The 16,560-nt window shown below is 41.0% G+C and overlaps 1 protein-coding gene across 3 annotated transcripts; it reads left to right on the top strand.

Moving 5' to 3' along the window:
• Positions 1–1,797: 1,797 nt before the first annotated feature.
• Positions 1,798–13,799, top strand: ZNF330 (zinc finger protein 330). Of its 3 annotated transcripts, none has more exons than XM_042051940.1 (10): positions 1,798–1,876; positions 4,676–4,805; positions 5,069–5,088; positions 5,218–5,288; positions 6,793–6,872; positions 8,199–8,325; positions 9,052–9,156; positions 11,494–11,540; positions 12,612–12,729; positions 13,069–13,799. In XM_042051940.1, the coding sequence occupies exons 2-10, from the start codon at positions 4,686–4,688 to the stop codon at positions 13,341–13,343; spliced, it is 963 nt and encodes a 320-aa protein (XP_041907874.1). In that variant the 5' UTR covers positions 1,798–1,876; positions 4,676–4,685; the 3' UTR covers positions 13,344–13,799. The 3 variants fall into 3 exon arrangements, with proteins under 3 accessions (XP_041907874.1, XP_041907873.1, XP_041907875.1); XM_042051939.1 differs by lacking the exon at positions 1,798–1,876 and adding an exon at positions 1,955–2,072; XM_042051941.1 differs by lacking the exon at positions 1,798–1,876 and adding an exon at positions 2,254–2,379.
• The last annotated feature ends 2,761 nt before the right edge of the window (positions 13,800–16,560 follow it).

Below are 16,560 nucleotides of genomic sequence, written 5' to 3'. Positions count from 1 at the left end.
GCCAGACAGTAGGCATTAAGCAAAGACATGACAGTTCTGGTCCTCTGTAAGGTAATGTGGAATGATAACAGTTCAGAGACACACTCACTGTCCTTCCACTGCTTCTCTCACAAAGGTAACTGAAAATTCCTCTAAAAATGAAGCTGACTCTTGTAACTTTCTGCATTTTCTTTGAAACAAGTCTGCAACAACTCCCCAGAGACTAGTTCAGTACTGCTAATGGAAATTCTGTAAGCTCTAAATTGGCTATTCTCATCTAATTTTTTTTTTTTAATTCACTTGTATTACAGCCCTAGGCCACTCTATTGGTTCTGAAAATAAGATGTTTACTGTTTTACTGCTCATGAATGAAGTGACAGACTCCTGCCATCTAGAGGGTGGTTCCTGGAACATATTCGAGGCAGATACTGTTTCACAGGGTAAAATAAACCTAAGATAAATATCTTAGTGTCCACATATCTCCTTGGGGTTTTTCCAGATTTCTCCTTCTTTTTCATTCATGAGGTTGTGTAAAAATGCCCAGTTACATCTGTGTATGTATACTAGTCCTTCAACAGCTCCATTCATTCATGAGAGCAGGTTAGCTGATGAGGCTAATGATTATAAAATAGATTAAGACTTTCTGTTCGTATTTTTTTCCAATGCTACAACATTTATCCTCATTGTCTTCTTGCATTCATGGCTGCCTAAAACAGACTATGATGGTCACAAGCAGAATACAAGAATATTGGTGATAAGTGGCATTCATTAAGAAAAGTGAGGCTTACACAAAACCCCTTCTAACATCTCTGAAAAGATGGTATTTTCTACTTAGGTTGTTAGTTAAACAGTGTGTGGCCATGGCTACTGACAATAATTAAAAATTACTTCTCCCCACACTTTCGCACGAAGAAGTGTCCCATTAAGTGACCACAATGATTTTTTTGTCTCTAAACAATAATGCTGTTTTCTGTGCATCCCACTAACCTGCTGTGAAGATCACTTCTTGAAGGAAAAGTGTGACAAGAAAACAAATTGTTGTGGGAGAGTCAACAGTGGCCTCACGAAAGTTAAGTGTGTCTTCCTGGAGAGGCAATGATGGCCCATGAAAACCTGTGTCTCTCATTAAGCCAAAATCACATTCCATAACCAGCAGCCAACTTTCAGGAAGAATTACATGACCAAGTACAATGTGAAGCAACACAACCTCCTCACTCGAGTGAATCGGTGATCAAAGCACACAAAGCAATGCCCTAGGTCTTACTTATAGGAAATAATGTATCAAACCCTTCCTAGGTGAAAGACTACGAAATACACTGGAATGCGATCCATGCACTCATCTTCCATTAAATATATCTATACAATACATCTTATAATGATTTTCACAGAGTGAAATATTTCTAGGCAATATACATCTGTGACAGTGACTTGCATAACCTCAGATGAGACAGAGCTGTGTGCAGGGTTTTTTAATAGCTCGGGTATAATTTCCCTTTTTAAGCTATATTGTATTCCTACCATTAAGATTAATCAATACTTCATTTTAAAAACAGCTCAAGCCACAGATGGAAAGATTTCAGAGATAACTTTGCAGGTGCCAATTACAATCACAACTAATTGTTGCAATTACTCTGCCCAAAATTTGGTCTCTTGACAAGTGAAAGCTGAGGTGCAGTTGCCTCGAAAGCAAACAAAATTTGAGGATGGGCCATCCGCTGAGCAGTAGCACCCATGCAAACAGCTCGTAAAAGACCTTTCTTGATGCCCACGCCGCAGCTCCCTGAGGAGAAAGGGGCAGAATCGTGCTCGGAACGTTCCCGTCGGGCGGCGCGGGCCGGGCGGGCAGCGCACTGCGGCGCATCGCCGCTTCCGGCTTCCGCGCGGCCGCCCGAGCCAGGTGGGAGCGGGGGCGGGCATGGGGGGGGGGGGGGGGGGGGGGGCCGGGGGCGCGGAGGGGGGGGCGGGGCCTCACGGGGGCCGGGTTGGGGTGCTGGGGGTCCCTGTCCCTTGCGGCTTCCGTGCTCGAGCAACCGAAGCGGTGTCCAGCTTCCCCCATAGCCAAGTGCCGGGAAACGCGGAGCACGGCGATCCAGGTTGGCAGCGTGATGCGGCACGGTTTGGGGGGCGAAAATACTGAAGATGAGGGAAAGCGCTAAAAGCTGAACACTGGCAGTGTGCGTGTGCACGCGAAGAGCAGCCCTGCTGTCGGCGCTTCACCTTACAGCCTCGGAGCAGGTGTCGTCCGGCTCCCGGCGGGACGACGTGCCGTTCCTGAGGAGGGAGTGGGTCAGAGGGGCGCCTGAGGAAAGCCCCGCACACCTGGGCACTTACAGCACAGCAGCTCCCAGATGCTGCGGGCCCACAGTGCAGTTCTTAGCCACCTTACTTCCAAAAGATGGAGTAAGTCATGGGCATCACAGTGCCTGGAAACTGATTATTGCATAATTAGGGCGTTCAGTCCATGATCCTTTTAAGTATGAACTACTGTTAATACAGTTCGTTGGTTTTGGTTTTTTGGTTTTTTTTTTAAGTTGTGGTTTTGTACGAGTGGTGAAACAGATTTTGAATACACGTAGGGTAGAAGCTGTTTGATGGTCAAGCACAAGAAACCTTGAAATATGGAAAGCCTCTTCTGGGTGTTGGTATCTGTGGCCTGACAAGGGTAGCCCTACAGTTCCCTGCCCTGCAGTGAATAGCTCGTTCCAGCTGTTGACGATGTCTGTGACAGCAGGGTGGGCTGTGTACCAGCTAATAAGGCAAGGCACTGTCCTGCTCAGCACAGAAGATCCAGGAACCTGCTGGTGCAGTCAGGGTGGGTCTTTGGGACCTCACCAAGGACAAGAAGCTGTGACTTCAGCAGAACTTAGATGCCAGGCATTGTTAATGCACTTCACATAGTACAACCACCAGTTAAAATCCACCAGCAGTCTTTGGAGCTCTGGTGGGAAGTTTGTGGTCTTTTCCCATAGTTGCCTTAACAAATAATGCAGCAGGAGACGAACAGGAGGTGAAAATTTACAGAATAGAATGCAGTGGTGCTGACCCAGTACTCACATAACATGTTTTAGGGCTTTTCCTTTGAACTGCTGTTCACCTCATTCCTCCACAGCCTCCTGATATCTGAACTCTGCTTCCTTGTGCCACAGCATCAGCCATTAAGTTGGAGAGCCACGCTCACTCCTGCTGCTGTGACCCAGGCATGCTGCAGCATTTCACTCCTGAGTAGGAAACTTCAAATGGAGAAACAGCCCTCATGCAGAATGGTCCCAGTTCAGGAGCTCCAGTGCTCTGGAGGGCAGCACAGTTGTACCCTCTGGAGCTGAGGAGGGAACCAGGCATGGACCTACAACCTCTTATTTTAAGTCCTCCAGGTGCATTTTTCTCTCCCACACACCCTTCAGGCAAGCTGGACTGCAGGCAGATTCCACTGGGTCTTTCCTGCCTGAGCATTTGGTAACAGTGTGCCAAAGGTGGAGGTAGAACACACTGCAGAGGCATTTGAATACTAATTAGTGGTTTCAAAGGGGGTGATACTCTGATTTGAAAGGAATTGAAGGTAGACAGGGTTTATGCTGTCGTAATTTCTGGAATCATAACTGTTAAACTGTAATCCAAAAATTAAAAAGATGGTAAATTTCTTAAAAAATTTGAGCTGAGGATGGAGACAACAAACAATTTAAATGAAAGCCCAGAGGGAAAGAGTGATAAGAATATTGATCTCTAGGATGTTGTTATTATTGGATGGTGTTTGAAAGCATGGAGTTACTCAACAGCTTTGCTAAAAGGACCTGACATTGCAGTTCTGTCGTTACTTAGTTTAGTGTGACTTTCTGAAAAGTGCCATCTAAAATTACTCGTAATCTGTGTCCTCAGTAGGCACTGGGGCAGTGCTTTTCCTGAAAACAGTTTGTCATTTTGGTGCTTTCCATTATGAGGGAATGTGAAGAAGTCAAGGTATAAATACTAATCATTAGATTCTGCTGTTAAATCAGCATTTGAGTGGTTTGAAAATTAGTGTGGAGCCTCATATTGGACTCCCAGTGTCAGGAATGTCACACTCTAGAATAATGACCGTTGCCAGTAGGCAGCACAGCAATACAATTTTGACTACAAAATATGACACTAATACAATTTAAACGGTGCAAAATGCTGCAGGATAAAAGAACTGATTTATGTGTGCTATCAAAAGCAAATTTTAGTATCTGGTCAGGACAATATATTTGTGTTCAGAAAAGTTAGGATTCTTTGATTTTTAAGACCTTTTGAATGAAGATACAAATTTTTCTTCTAAGTTGAAGCTGCTAGAATTGACTGCTAGAATTGATGCTGCAATTGTCCTTACAGATGCTTATTAAACAGGCAAGGCAGACCAAAACCAGAGGTCCATCACAAATAAACCTACAGATGTAATGGTTTCATTTTTTAAAGGCAAAACGCTTCAAAGATCGTTAAACACAAAGTTCAGGACAGCAAAGTTTTCCAGATCACAAGATTCTTTATGGTTCATCACATGGCTCTTCCTCGTGGATTGTCCCCTTATTCTACATTTCAAAAGAAACTTTCAGGCAAGGTGATGAATGGAGATGAAGGACAATTAGCGTAAGATCCAGGTTTAGTGCTGGATGTGTCATGTGTATCCATGTATTTACACACAGTTTTGTGTGCATTCATTCCATACCTACTTTTCTCCCCACAGATAGTGAAATATGCCTAAAAAAAAGACTGGTGCTCGTAAGAAAGCTGAGAACCGTCGGGAACGTGAGAAGCAGATAAGGGCTTCAAGAGCCAACATAGACTTGGCCAAACATCCTTGTAATGCTTCAATGGTAAATGAACCTAAAGTATTCTGTATTAAAATACCTAATTTTCAATTATGTAAAACCAGTGGTAATACCTTGACTGCATTTAATGCCGCTAAAATATCATTCTTCCCACTATCCTTCCTTTATATTTAAGGTTATGTTTGCACCAGACAGAATATTGATTAAAAGGTTTGGATCCTAATTGTAACTCCCTGTGGAGGTCTGTGAATTTTATATATTTTACCTAGAATGAAAATAATTACCAGTGTTTTATTTCTTCTCTTTAGGAATGTGATAAGTGCCAAAGGTAAGATTTTTTTACCCTTCTAAAAACCAGAAGTTTAATATTTGTTTCAGACATTTTATAGGTCTTCTTCTTAATACTTTCTTTTAAGCTTAATACTTTCTTTTTGTTTTTTCCCCTCCATGTGCCTAGACGACAGAAGAATAGAGCTTTTTGTTACTTCTGTAATTCTGTTCAGAAATTGCCCATTTGTGCACAATGTGGTGAGTAGAAATAATGAATGGAAACAAGCTGTCCTCAGTCCTGTTTGTGGTGTTAAACTCGCAGTACCCGTGTTACCATAGCTTTATCTTAAAGTACCTCTGTGATGTGGAGCAGGTTCTTTTGAATCTGCTGTGAATATCCTCCTTGAGAAGTGATCTTACTTGAGCAATATATATGTCTCTAACCCCCACAGGTTTGCAAGCCTGGATCATGGCTTGTCTTCTTTGGAAAACTTTGTCTCACTTCCTTTTAGGTTTGAGAAATCTGACTTTTTCCGTAGATTGACCATGTGAAGCGTTGTTTCATAACAGCAGCAAAACTAAAAATGCTCTGACTGTTAGCAAGGCACTAATAAACACTCCTTTTTTAGGGATTATATAATTTCTGATCAATATCAATTAAAGCAACAATATATTATTCACCTTGCATGGGGTTGTAATGTAATCTGCAATATTGTTGTTTATGTGAGCTAGAGGGCTGATGCTTTGAAATTAGTAGAGAAGGACTCCTAGTGACAGAACTTCTCTGAATCAGGCTAAAATGCCCTTTTTTTTAAACAGCTGCTGGCTTGCAGGATATTCATTTCATACTGAGGTGAATTTTGTTCCACTGTTTCAACACATCATTGCAGATTTTCACTTTGTCATTAAGCAGTTTGGCTGTTTTGGAGTTTGACTCTCAGAGCTGCTGACATGCAGCTTCCAGTGCCTTTGTTGTGACCCACAGATACTGAGCATTTCTGGAAGCCAGGCTGTTAGTGTGCAGTGGCAGTGTGTCACCCTTCATAAGTCTCCCTTCTGCCACCATGCAGTGAAGTACTAAAAACATGCTCTCTATCTTATGGTTCATATCTCTGCTGAATTTATCTTAATCTGGAGTATGTTTCTAGAGGAAAAGCATTCCTATCAACAGCCATACTATATTGAGACCCAGGGTTTTCCAAACAAAGACCATTAGAGCTGTTTGATGCTTAATCAAGCATTGGGGATTATAAACCAACAGCATCTTTCTTAGAGGAGCGTGTTAGGGATGGGAGCAAGGTAGCTGTGTTCCTGTGCTCCACACCCAGTAATGCCCCCACCACTTCTCACTGCCCAGCTCAGCTGCTTTTATGGTGGGACAGAACTAGCAGCAGTTTTAAACACAACTCTTTAAGGTGTCATTGCTGGACTTTGACCTTAGTTTTGTTCTTTGTTTTGACATTTGAAATTTTTGCCAGTGCCTCAAAACACAGAGCAAGACCAACATATTGTCTTACTATCAGTCCGGGGGTAAGAGATTTGACTGAAAACAGACAATAATTAATTTAACCTAAGAGAGGTGTGAAGATGGGTTGCAGAATGCAGGAATAATGCAAACATCTTTGTTTGCATTATTTTTACCTAGATTTATGGCTGAGCACAGGCATTTAGTTGAAGTGTTGTTCTTACATGAACATGCATTCTATTTTTTTCTATTTTTACATAGTTTTCTTATGGTTGCTTGCCTTTTTATTTTCAACAGGAAAAACCAAATGCATGATGAAGTCCTCAGACTGTGTTATAAAACATGCTGGTGTGTACAGTACTGGACTAGCTATGGTGGTATGTATAGAAAATTACAGCCTTTTGCACTATGAGGATATTCTGTGCAAATCTTCCTGGAAAAAAGGATAAAACAGATTTATGGAATGACAGCATGTCATTGCCAAGTTTGTTTTTTTCCTTGTTTTTCTGTAAGAAACTGATTTTTCCCTTATACTGAAACCCCCAAGTTTTTCGATTTTGCATTCAGCTCCTGCAAACTCCAACACATGTCCTGGATGCTAATGGATCTGTGTTGGTGGCAGGCCCTAAGCACATGCATGAACAGCACTGGACCCTTACATGTCCCATAGACAATTCTCATGATAATAAGCCTTCATTAAAATGGATTATTCTGCAGAAAGCTGCAGACTTTTGTTGCTGTTGTCTCAGTTACTTCAGAGATCATCAGCATCACAGAGAGGAATCTATTCCATTAGGGGAGAATTTTAATGAACAAAACCCCTCATTTGGGCTCTTAATTAGAAATAATCATAGCGTCAGGCCTTTGAAGTTTTGCCCTTAGAAGGACAAGTTAGTGTCTGCATTCTGGAAAGCAAGGTGTGATATGTCACAGCCTCTGGATTAAATGGACTAAACCTCTGTCCTGTTTCTGCCTGTAGCGGGCTGTCAGCTGTTCTCAGTAACACACCCAGCCTTTACATGCTGGCATTCCCAAACTCATCCCATGCATTCACTGGTGCAAGAGTGAATGCATCAACAGTTAAATTAGGATTCATCATTGTTTTCTAAGCTTTGTGTGCATGTAGTGCTCATGCTAATTAGTTACCTATGGGCTGAGAAGGCTTCTTAAATGCTACAGTTAAGGATAGCTTATATGGAGATCTTGTAATTTAAACAAAGTAAAAGAGTCTAACTTACTTCTAATGAGTTATTCGATCTTTGCTCTCTGCAGAGCTTGTCCTCTAATATAGCAGAGTTTAAAATCCAAATGAGTGATTTCAGCTGTAAGAGTCTAGAGGCATTTTTCAGGTCTTCTTTGAAATTTCATTTTTGTTAGAACATTGTTATTGTTTATGGATCTCAGATTTCATCTGGAGAACAAAACTTTCCATATGCATAATGTGAGATAAGAAATGTAAAAAACCAGAATTGAGATAGATAACTGAATTATTTTGCGTCATACTTAATCCTGCAGAAATGGATAGCAAACAAACATGAACTGTGGAGGAGTTTGGTCAGAGCACAAGTTTGGTTCAAAATTCTCTCACTAAATCAAAACGAGCCCACTGAGAGAATGCATGCTAGGATACATTGAGGATTATGGGATAAATCTCTCTCTTGGTATTGCAGAAGTCCTGAGATGGTATCTTGCTGTGATTGCAGGGTGCAATCTGTGATTTCTGTGAAGCCTGGGTGTGTCACGGGAGGAAGTGTCTCAGCACCCATGCGTGTATGTGCCCTCTGGCAGACGCAGAATGCATTGAGTGTGAAAGAAGTGTCTGGGACCATGGTAGGTTGCTCACATTTAAAAATAAGAAAATATAAATTACACTTCTTTCCTTGCATTGCTTAAGTTAGTGCACCTGTATTGTTAACACAGCCTTTTTAGTCTTCACTGATTAGTCCTTACAGTATGTTTGTTCAAAGCAAGGATTCTCCCTGTTTTAAAAACAGACATTACGCAGTGGGAAAGTAAATGACCTGCTCAAGAACATACAGTGCTCAATTTAGGGATGATTTTGTAATCTAAATTACAATGGTTCTATCAGCTTAATTATTCACATAATTAAGCACTGCATCAAATTGCTAACACAGTTTTCTGCCATTCTCACTCCATTCTTCTGCACTAGCACAGGTATTTGGACTCCCAGTTGCTTAGTGAAACCATACTGGTCTCCATTTGTGGAATCCTTTAAAGTGTTTACTTCAAGTGTGTATCAGAGGTGAGGGGACAAGAGTGGATGAGAATGTGATCTGATTTAAGAAAAATACTTAAGGCTACAGTCAAAATGAAGAAAAGTACTAGAAGTAATACTTGCTTTATAGTTATGCTTCTGTTGTAGGATAGCAGGTATTCAGTGTAAAAATGGATGGCATTGTCTAATTTAGGAGTTTGAAGCATTTGTGACAGAAGGGAGAGCTGGTCTTCAGTCAAAACTACTGCCTAAATTGTTTGCAGAGCAGGACTTGATGTCTGTGCCCATTGTTGATTATTTTGCCTTGATAAATCTTTCAGGAGGCAGAATATTCGCCTGCTCTTTTTGCCATGATTTCCTCTGTGAAGATGATCAGTTTGAACATCAAGCCAGCTGCCAAGTTCTGGAAGCAGAGACATTTAAATGTAAGTTAGTTATTCATACTCCCTTTCACCACAGCCAAGCAGACTTTCTACTTGCCTCCTCTGTGCTCCAGAATACTCTCCATCACCTTTCCCAGGTAGATTTTGCCACTGCTAGAGGGAAGCGCCTGTTTCCTGTGTACTGGCTTTTGGTATCCAGTTACCCAGACTAGAACTTCTTTCTCTTTCATGGACCTTCCTCCATGCCAGAGCTTACATGGCAGTTGTTTTCCTGCCAGGCTCCTACAGGCCTTCCATGGGAAGCTGCCCTTGCAGGAGACAGCATTCTCCAAAGCTGCAGTGTTGGCAGTGGCCAGGACTGCAGCAAAACAACTGGAATTGCTGATGCTGCTTTTTCACTCCACAAAGCTCTGCAGGCAGAAGGAGCTGTCTTACATTCTTCTGACCCAATGATGAGCTAGTTCTAGATACATGTTCCTCCTGGAAAACAGCTGCCCTAAACAATGCCACCTGTCTTAGTCTGGCTAAACTTTCCCACATTGCTGTGGAAGGGCCTGTATGCTGGTGAAAGGTTAGCAGCTGCTTAAGTCCTGAGGAAAGCCATGACTCAGTCGTTATCTGATTCAGTGAGATAGGGTGAGCACAGAAGGAAGTGACAAAAATAGTCCAGAGCATGATTTCAGTGTTCATTTCCTCACTGACCAGTGAACTGTGGACATGTGTGTAAGTAATGTATCAAATGCTCACTCTTTCTGAGTAAAGAACAGGTAGCTGAAGACTTTATGTCCTTTTGAACTTTGATTAATTGTGTGGACAAAACTGAAACTGGTATTTGTAAGAGGGTGTGATGCCTGTGCCTGACTTTGCTCACCTGCTACTCATCTCTGGTTGAAAAACGGAAACTTCAAGGGAAGTTAAAAAAAAACCCCAACAACAAAACAAAACAAGCCAAGACTATGCATATTTGAAATAACTAAATTTTTGTAGCAGTATTTCTTGCCTAGCCACCATTAACTACGATTTAGTTATCACAAGACAAGCATTTGTTTGTCCTTCCCAAAACTTGTATTTATGTATTTTGACTATTACAACATTTTCAGTCCTTATTGTAGAAATTTGAGGTGCTCTTTATCATAAGGCTGTTTTCCTTTGAACTGACTAATCTCTTGTCCTAATAGATTTCTCCTGGTCCAGAATATTTGTGATTTCAATGTTATAATCGGTGTCTTTAGACATCTCTTACCTCGTTTTCATCTCCCAGCCAGCTATTTTTTACACCTTGCTTAGCTTCCCTTGACGTATTCTGCCAGAATATCTTCCTGTGTGGCAATATTGAAGCAGCAAGAGCTGTTCCAAAAGAATGTTTTTTCAATGATTGTTGGAAGCTCTCAATTCACAGATGTGATATCACACCCTGAATTAGAGAGTTTTTTTCAGGGTTTTCATTGTGTTTTGTGGCACAGTGCAGACTTGGTAGAGACAAGATTTTTGTCAGTGTGAGGTAACAAGGTAATAAAACCTGTGCTTTTACAGAATACGTGGACTTTAAATGAAGTCATGCAATTGTAGTCTAAATCCATTCTAGCTGTGAAAAAGATAGCTACTTTCTATCACTATCTGAGAGAGGTTTTTTGAAGTGCAGATACTCAAAAAATCATGAATATATATGCCTCAGCATTTCCAGTTCCATCTTTAAACACGTGTCAGAGCTCTAAATCCCATGTCTGTCCTGCTCATGTGGAGAACTCATGATATTTATTACTTCAGATTCAAAAACTTTGCTGTCACAGGGGTTAGGCAAGGAGGAAAGGAATAAGTACTTGCACAGAAACTGGTAAAGTACATATTACATAGCTTCTTGAGGAGTAGCTATTCACTAAACTTTGTGTTGCTGCCAATTCCTGAGTGTTTGCCTTTACTGTACTCCCTCTAGTGGAATAATAAAAACAATTTGAAGCTCAAGACAAGTTAAATTTTGGGCACTGATTCTGCTCTTTACAGCTTGTGTGCCAGCTCCAGTTCTTTAACACAGGTAGACTCTCTTTTGAATGTTGTGAGAAACGGAAAAGCAAGATGAAACCTTAATACCAAGTTGGTTCTGAAACTTCAGGTTTTAAAAGTTTGAAAACTCAAGAAATAGTTAAACATTTTTCCCCTCTTGAAATTTCATTTTTTGTGTCAAAGTGAGGTTTAGAGTTGAAAAAATCTAGTAAAATGGTACTGTGAGGTAAAATGACTGATTCACATTGCCATACTTGTGTCAGGGAATTAAAAAGAAGTGCCTCAATTATGGTATTGTATACTTTTACAAGGTTTTAAAAACATGACAGGTCTGCAGTTTCCAAGTTCTGAATTTGTCATACTGCTTTTCTCCAACAGGTGTCTCCTGTAACAGACTGGGGCAGCATTCCTGCCTGCGTTGTAAGGTAAAGAGTAAAAACAGTTGTGAGGAGCTGATTTTAGGCTCGTTCTCCTTGGCCTCTAAATCTGGCATCAGGCCTTGTCATGCCTTCCTCTGCATGATTAAAAGGAAATTCATACTTCTGTAGCCTGGGGTCAGACCTGTGAGGGACAAAAGGTCTTGTATCTGTGCTCGCCTGTTGACCACAAGACAGTGTGAGGTGATCTTTGCCCAGCGCTTTAGTTTAAGTTGGGCTTGCACCATGTTGGGGCTTTAAAAAAAACCAAAACAACAAAATAAATCCTTGGTCTTGAACAGAATCTAAGGCTTTGGAATATGCTTTGATCCAATGTGGAACTACAACAATTAGAAAAGTTGTTCTTTTAAACAGTCAGGTGATGATCTGACCAGAAATCTTTGCATCCAAAGGAATAATCTCCACAGCTAATCGTTTTACATATGAACAGGCTGATTTGTTGTCATCAGGCTTATGGTTTTACACACTCAAAAGTAATTTTGTATAAAAAGTTGCACCTGCTTCATCGTCAGCATTGCCCAGATTTCTCCAGGTGCTGGTTCATTGCCTGCTCTTACTCTTTTTACCCTCCATATGTTTTCCCTGCACTCTCCCGTGGTATCGATGGCCTGTTCCAAATCTTTCCTTTTCCCAGGTATTTTCACTGCACCCTGGTGCTCAGCATGTGAACTTCCCACCTCTAATTCTTGCCTTCAGGCCCTGCATAGTTATGTTCTGGCATACATCTCATTATGTGTATTTAAGCTTGTCAACACAAACCCAAGTTTGCCAGGCTCCTTGTGGGCAGCTCTGCAATCCAGCCCTGGAGTATGTTACTTCCTCTGCTTGTTTATTGGCACTTTTATCCAGCCTCTTCCTCAGAAACCCTGGAACCACATTGAATACCAAGTGGTTCCTCTGTACACAGACCCCAAGTCCACTGCAAGAGAGACCTCATTAAATTTTAATCCCAGCCAGAAAACCCTGCTGCTGTTAGACACATTTTTGCTTGCTTCCTGCTGAAGAATGTGCTTCAATGATTAAAACATTTGGCCTTTGTATTCTCCCTTCAACACACAGGCTTGTTTTTGTGATGATCATGTGCGGAGTAAGGTTTTCAAGCAGGAAAAAGGAAAAAAGCCTCCTTGCCCTAAATGTGGCCATGAAACTCAGCAGACAAAGGATCTGAGCATGTCAAGTAAGCCAGTTTCTCTAGCTAACTAGCCATACAAGTGCCATTAGTGACTAATTTCTGCCTAGGAGCACTGAGAAAAATCTGGTTACATTCAATTGTTTTGCACAGTTTTGCTTCATTTATTTTGAGAAAAACTTTGTGTTTCTGAGTTCTGGAATTGAGCAGTTTCATTCTTAACCATTAATTGATTCCAAGAGAGTGAAAGCTTTTGTTTAGTTTGAGATTTTAGTTGTGGAAAAAATGAAAAATAATTGCCATTTAAACTACTCTTCAAGTAGTGAAAGAAAGATAGAAATGAAATGTTGGATTGGTGGGAACATGATGATTTTTCTTTGCCTGCAGCTCGCTCTTTGAAGTTTGGCCGACAGACTGGAGAAGATGCAGATGGAGCTTCTGGTTATGATGCCTACTGGAAAAATCTTTCTTCCAGCAAGACAGGGGATGCAGGTGACCGTGAGGATGAATATGATGAGTATGAAGCAGAAGATGATGATGAAGATGACAATGATGAGCGAGGGAAGGATTCTGATTCTGAGGCCACAGATATATTCAGCAATTTGAATTTAGGAAGGACCTATGCTAGTGGGTATGCACATTATGAGGAATCAGAAGATTAAGCTTAGTATGCTGGCAAGCTAAAAACATTTGGAAGGAGCCAAGCAATGCTTCACTGAGTTGTGTACATGCCAGTAGGATAGCTCTATCAGGTACTTACATATCAGAGTTAGAGAATAAAGAGTGTGGGACTTCTGCAGTAATTTTTCCTATAGATGAACTGATGTTGGGTTTGGGACTGGGGGAGAAAATCAGGATATTTTTATTCCCCTAAACAACAGAATTGTTTTGTCCCCGAGTTACTGAGTATAATGGTTCAATGCCGTTTTCTCCTATCAACACAGGAATGTGGGAAAGCTGTAGAACTTGCTTCCATTTGCCCATCAGAAATTATTTTTTACAGTAATTTTGTTAACTGATTTCATACATTAAGGCAGTGTTGGGTTGGTGACTGCATTTTTTTTTGTCTGCGCAATAAAAGTCAACTTCATTCTCTAATAAACTGTCATAAATATTGATCTCCCTTGAATAGTTGGAAAGCAGGTTGTATACAGTGTAAATTGACACTGAAATGACTTCCTTGTTTATGTCAGTATGGCAGATCAATGTAGTTCTCTGTGTATTTGCACATCACCTTTTCAGCATTTTTGTTATTAGATATTAATTGGTGGGGCTATATATAGTCACTATAAGAGCACCCCAGATAATCAAAACTTTTATGGAAATAAAATATTGGTATCATCTTCTCTGCCACAAAAATCTGTAAGGCAGTTTCCCATTAGATAAAAAGGAGACTAGGCACAGAAGAAACCAGCCTTCAACTCTTTTCCTTGCATATGATATAAAAAAATTAGATAGGAAACAATACTGTATCTGAACTGAGAAGGTGAGAAAACATAGGGGGTTCAAAATGCTGGGTCCAAATACTGTTCTGTGGAAGTCTGCTGGTACAGGGCAAGTGGTCAGCACATCTGAGCTGAGGAGGTGGCACTTGCAGAAGTGTTCGCAGTGGTTCTGATTTGAAAGTGAACATGTTAATTATCCATCTACAGATCTAAGTGATGGCCTTTATTTTCCCTCTGTAGGGGAATGTTTTACAGCAGACAAATCATGATACAAGGGCAGCTACCTAAAGTGTTGCTGCAGCTTTCTAAATGTCATCCTTTAATGCAAGGGAGCCTTTTTTGTTATCTGTTAAATACCTGATTATATCACTACTTGTTTCTGCGGTGTTTGACTCCTCTTTCAGAGCGTACCCTATTGAGAATCATTTTTAATGATGGTATGCTTGCCAATTGAACATGTCCTAGCAAAACAGGATTGGAAAACCTGGTCTTGATACTTCCCTCCTAAACTCATCTCCTACCAAATGCATGAAAGACAAGAGCTGGGATCCATCCAGGACAAAAACAAACTGCCAAAGAGGACAATTTGGTTATGGCAGCTGAGGGAGAAACTCTGTAGGAGAAAGGCGCACAACTGGTCAGTGCATGCCTTCAGAACTGGAGAGGAAACAAATTAATGCACTGTCTGAAAGCCAGATCCCCTTCAAACATTGAAACATCCAGTATCGCATGCAAAAGCCTATCTCAAATTATGTACCTTAGAGGTGTCTTGATTAGTCTTTTGCATAACCAAACTTGAAGTGGTGGAAGTGGGACACTGATTATTTATTTGTGAAATTGGTGCCTGTGAGAGAATTTCTGCTCAGCTTCATGTGGTCCAAAAACTTCCATGTTGAGTCCATCTGTGGCTGGTCAATTCCAGCAACAATTTTTAAATCTTGGCTGATGTTTCAAATGCAAGACACTTATACATCAGTACCAAGTCCTGCACAGAACTGAGGAAAATACATGTGTTTCTGCATATATGTAAAATTATAACTGCTTGTATATCATTTATTAATATTATTACTGAACCACACAAAACCCCTCTTTAAGGTTCTTGGCTCTTGAGTTAGGTTTTTCCCCTCTGGAATCTGCTGCTGTCACTGGCTGTGCCAAAGGCTGCTGACATAAAAGAATTAATCATCATAATCAGAGTAAAGAATTATTCATTTTCTCATTGAAGTGCCCTTGCACTGATCCTTGCTAGATCAATACTCCAGAGCTAATGTGTGTTACTATGGCACATTGGAAGTGAGGGCCACAGCAGTGCCTGCAGCAGATGCTCAAGGTACCTGCCATAAGTCAGCAAGGTCACTACTCAGTGGGCATCGATTTGCTTTTCTTTTGTGCTGCTGTTCAGACCACTGAAAATGCTTGTGCTGTCAGCCTGTCTGGAAATGGGGATCAGAAATTAGCCCTGCAGTGCCTGGCCTTCCAGGGGTCAAAACAGGCAAGCTTAAGCTGTTTTAAGGTAATCTGGTGGATTCAGGCTGGAACAGACAAATGTGTCAATCTGTGGCAGCACAGGCCGGATAGAATGCGATGTGTTGCATTTTCTCTGCTTATTCAGTACAGCTACAAGCACGTGCTCTGTTTGGGATAGGCCTTCAGAGCTTGCTGTCAGAGAAAGTGCATCATTGTGGTTATCTTAAGGTAAATTGCAGGAACAGGATGGAACAAAATTGAACATGTATTCTGACTTCATGAAAACAGGTCAGGGACAAAATCATATTGGCTCCATTTTTCTTCATTGCTGTACATTTCCTTTGAAAACCTTGTCCCTGGTTAAAAGAAGTTCTGATTTGAGAGAGGGACAGTTCTAACATGTAAACAGGAATACCCATGATTTACATGTACTCCAGGAAACCAAGACCTTGATAAAATATTAACCTTAGGTTTTTTAACCTCTGTGATGACCATTTAAACAAAGCTTAAGTAGGATTTGAATTAAAATCACAGCAATACTTATTGTGCCTGTAGAACCTGGTGTCTGGCCACCTCTGTAAGCTCTCTTCTTGCATTTGTTTATGATGATGACAGCACCAGCTGAATTCATTGGTGCTCCTGTAGATTTAATGCATTTTCCTTTATACTCAAGTGTAATTTAGCACCTCTGAGTGGGAGTCTTTTGATCAATCCAGTATTGCTGGTTTTCTTTCCAGAAAATTAATGGGAAGATCATTATAATGTACTGAGCAGCTAAAAAAGTAGCAGGCATGTCACAGAGAGCTAGAGGACAAACTTAGAAGTGCTCAGAGTCCTATTTGTTCAGGCAGAAAGACATTAGCCTGTCTTACAAGATACTACATGCATCTGTCCAGGTCCTGATCGTATTTCCAGAGGAGCCAATGGCAAAGTTCCCATTTACTCAAGTGGGAACAATTCAATAACC

The sequence above is a fragment of the Corvus kubaryi genome, unplaced genomic scaffold (genome assembly GCF_017639235.1).
Source record: "Corvus kubaryi isolate FWS band 111438036 unplaced genomic scaffold, C.kubaryi_AGA036_p1.0 77, whole genome shotgun sequence".
Classification (NCBI taxonomy): Eukaryota; Metazoa; Chordata; class Aves; order Passeriformes; family Corvidae; genus Corvus; species Corvus kubaryi.
This window is presented reverse-complemented; position numbering and strand designations above follow the sequence as displayed.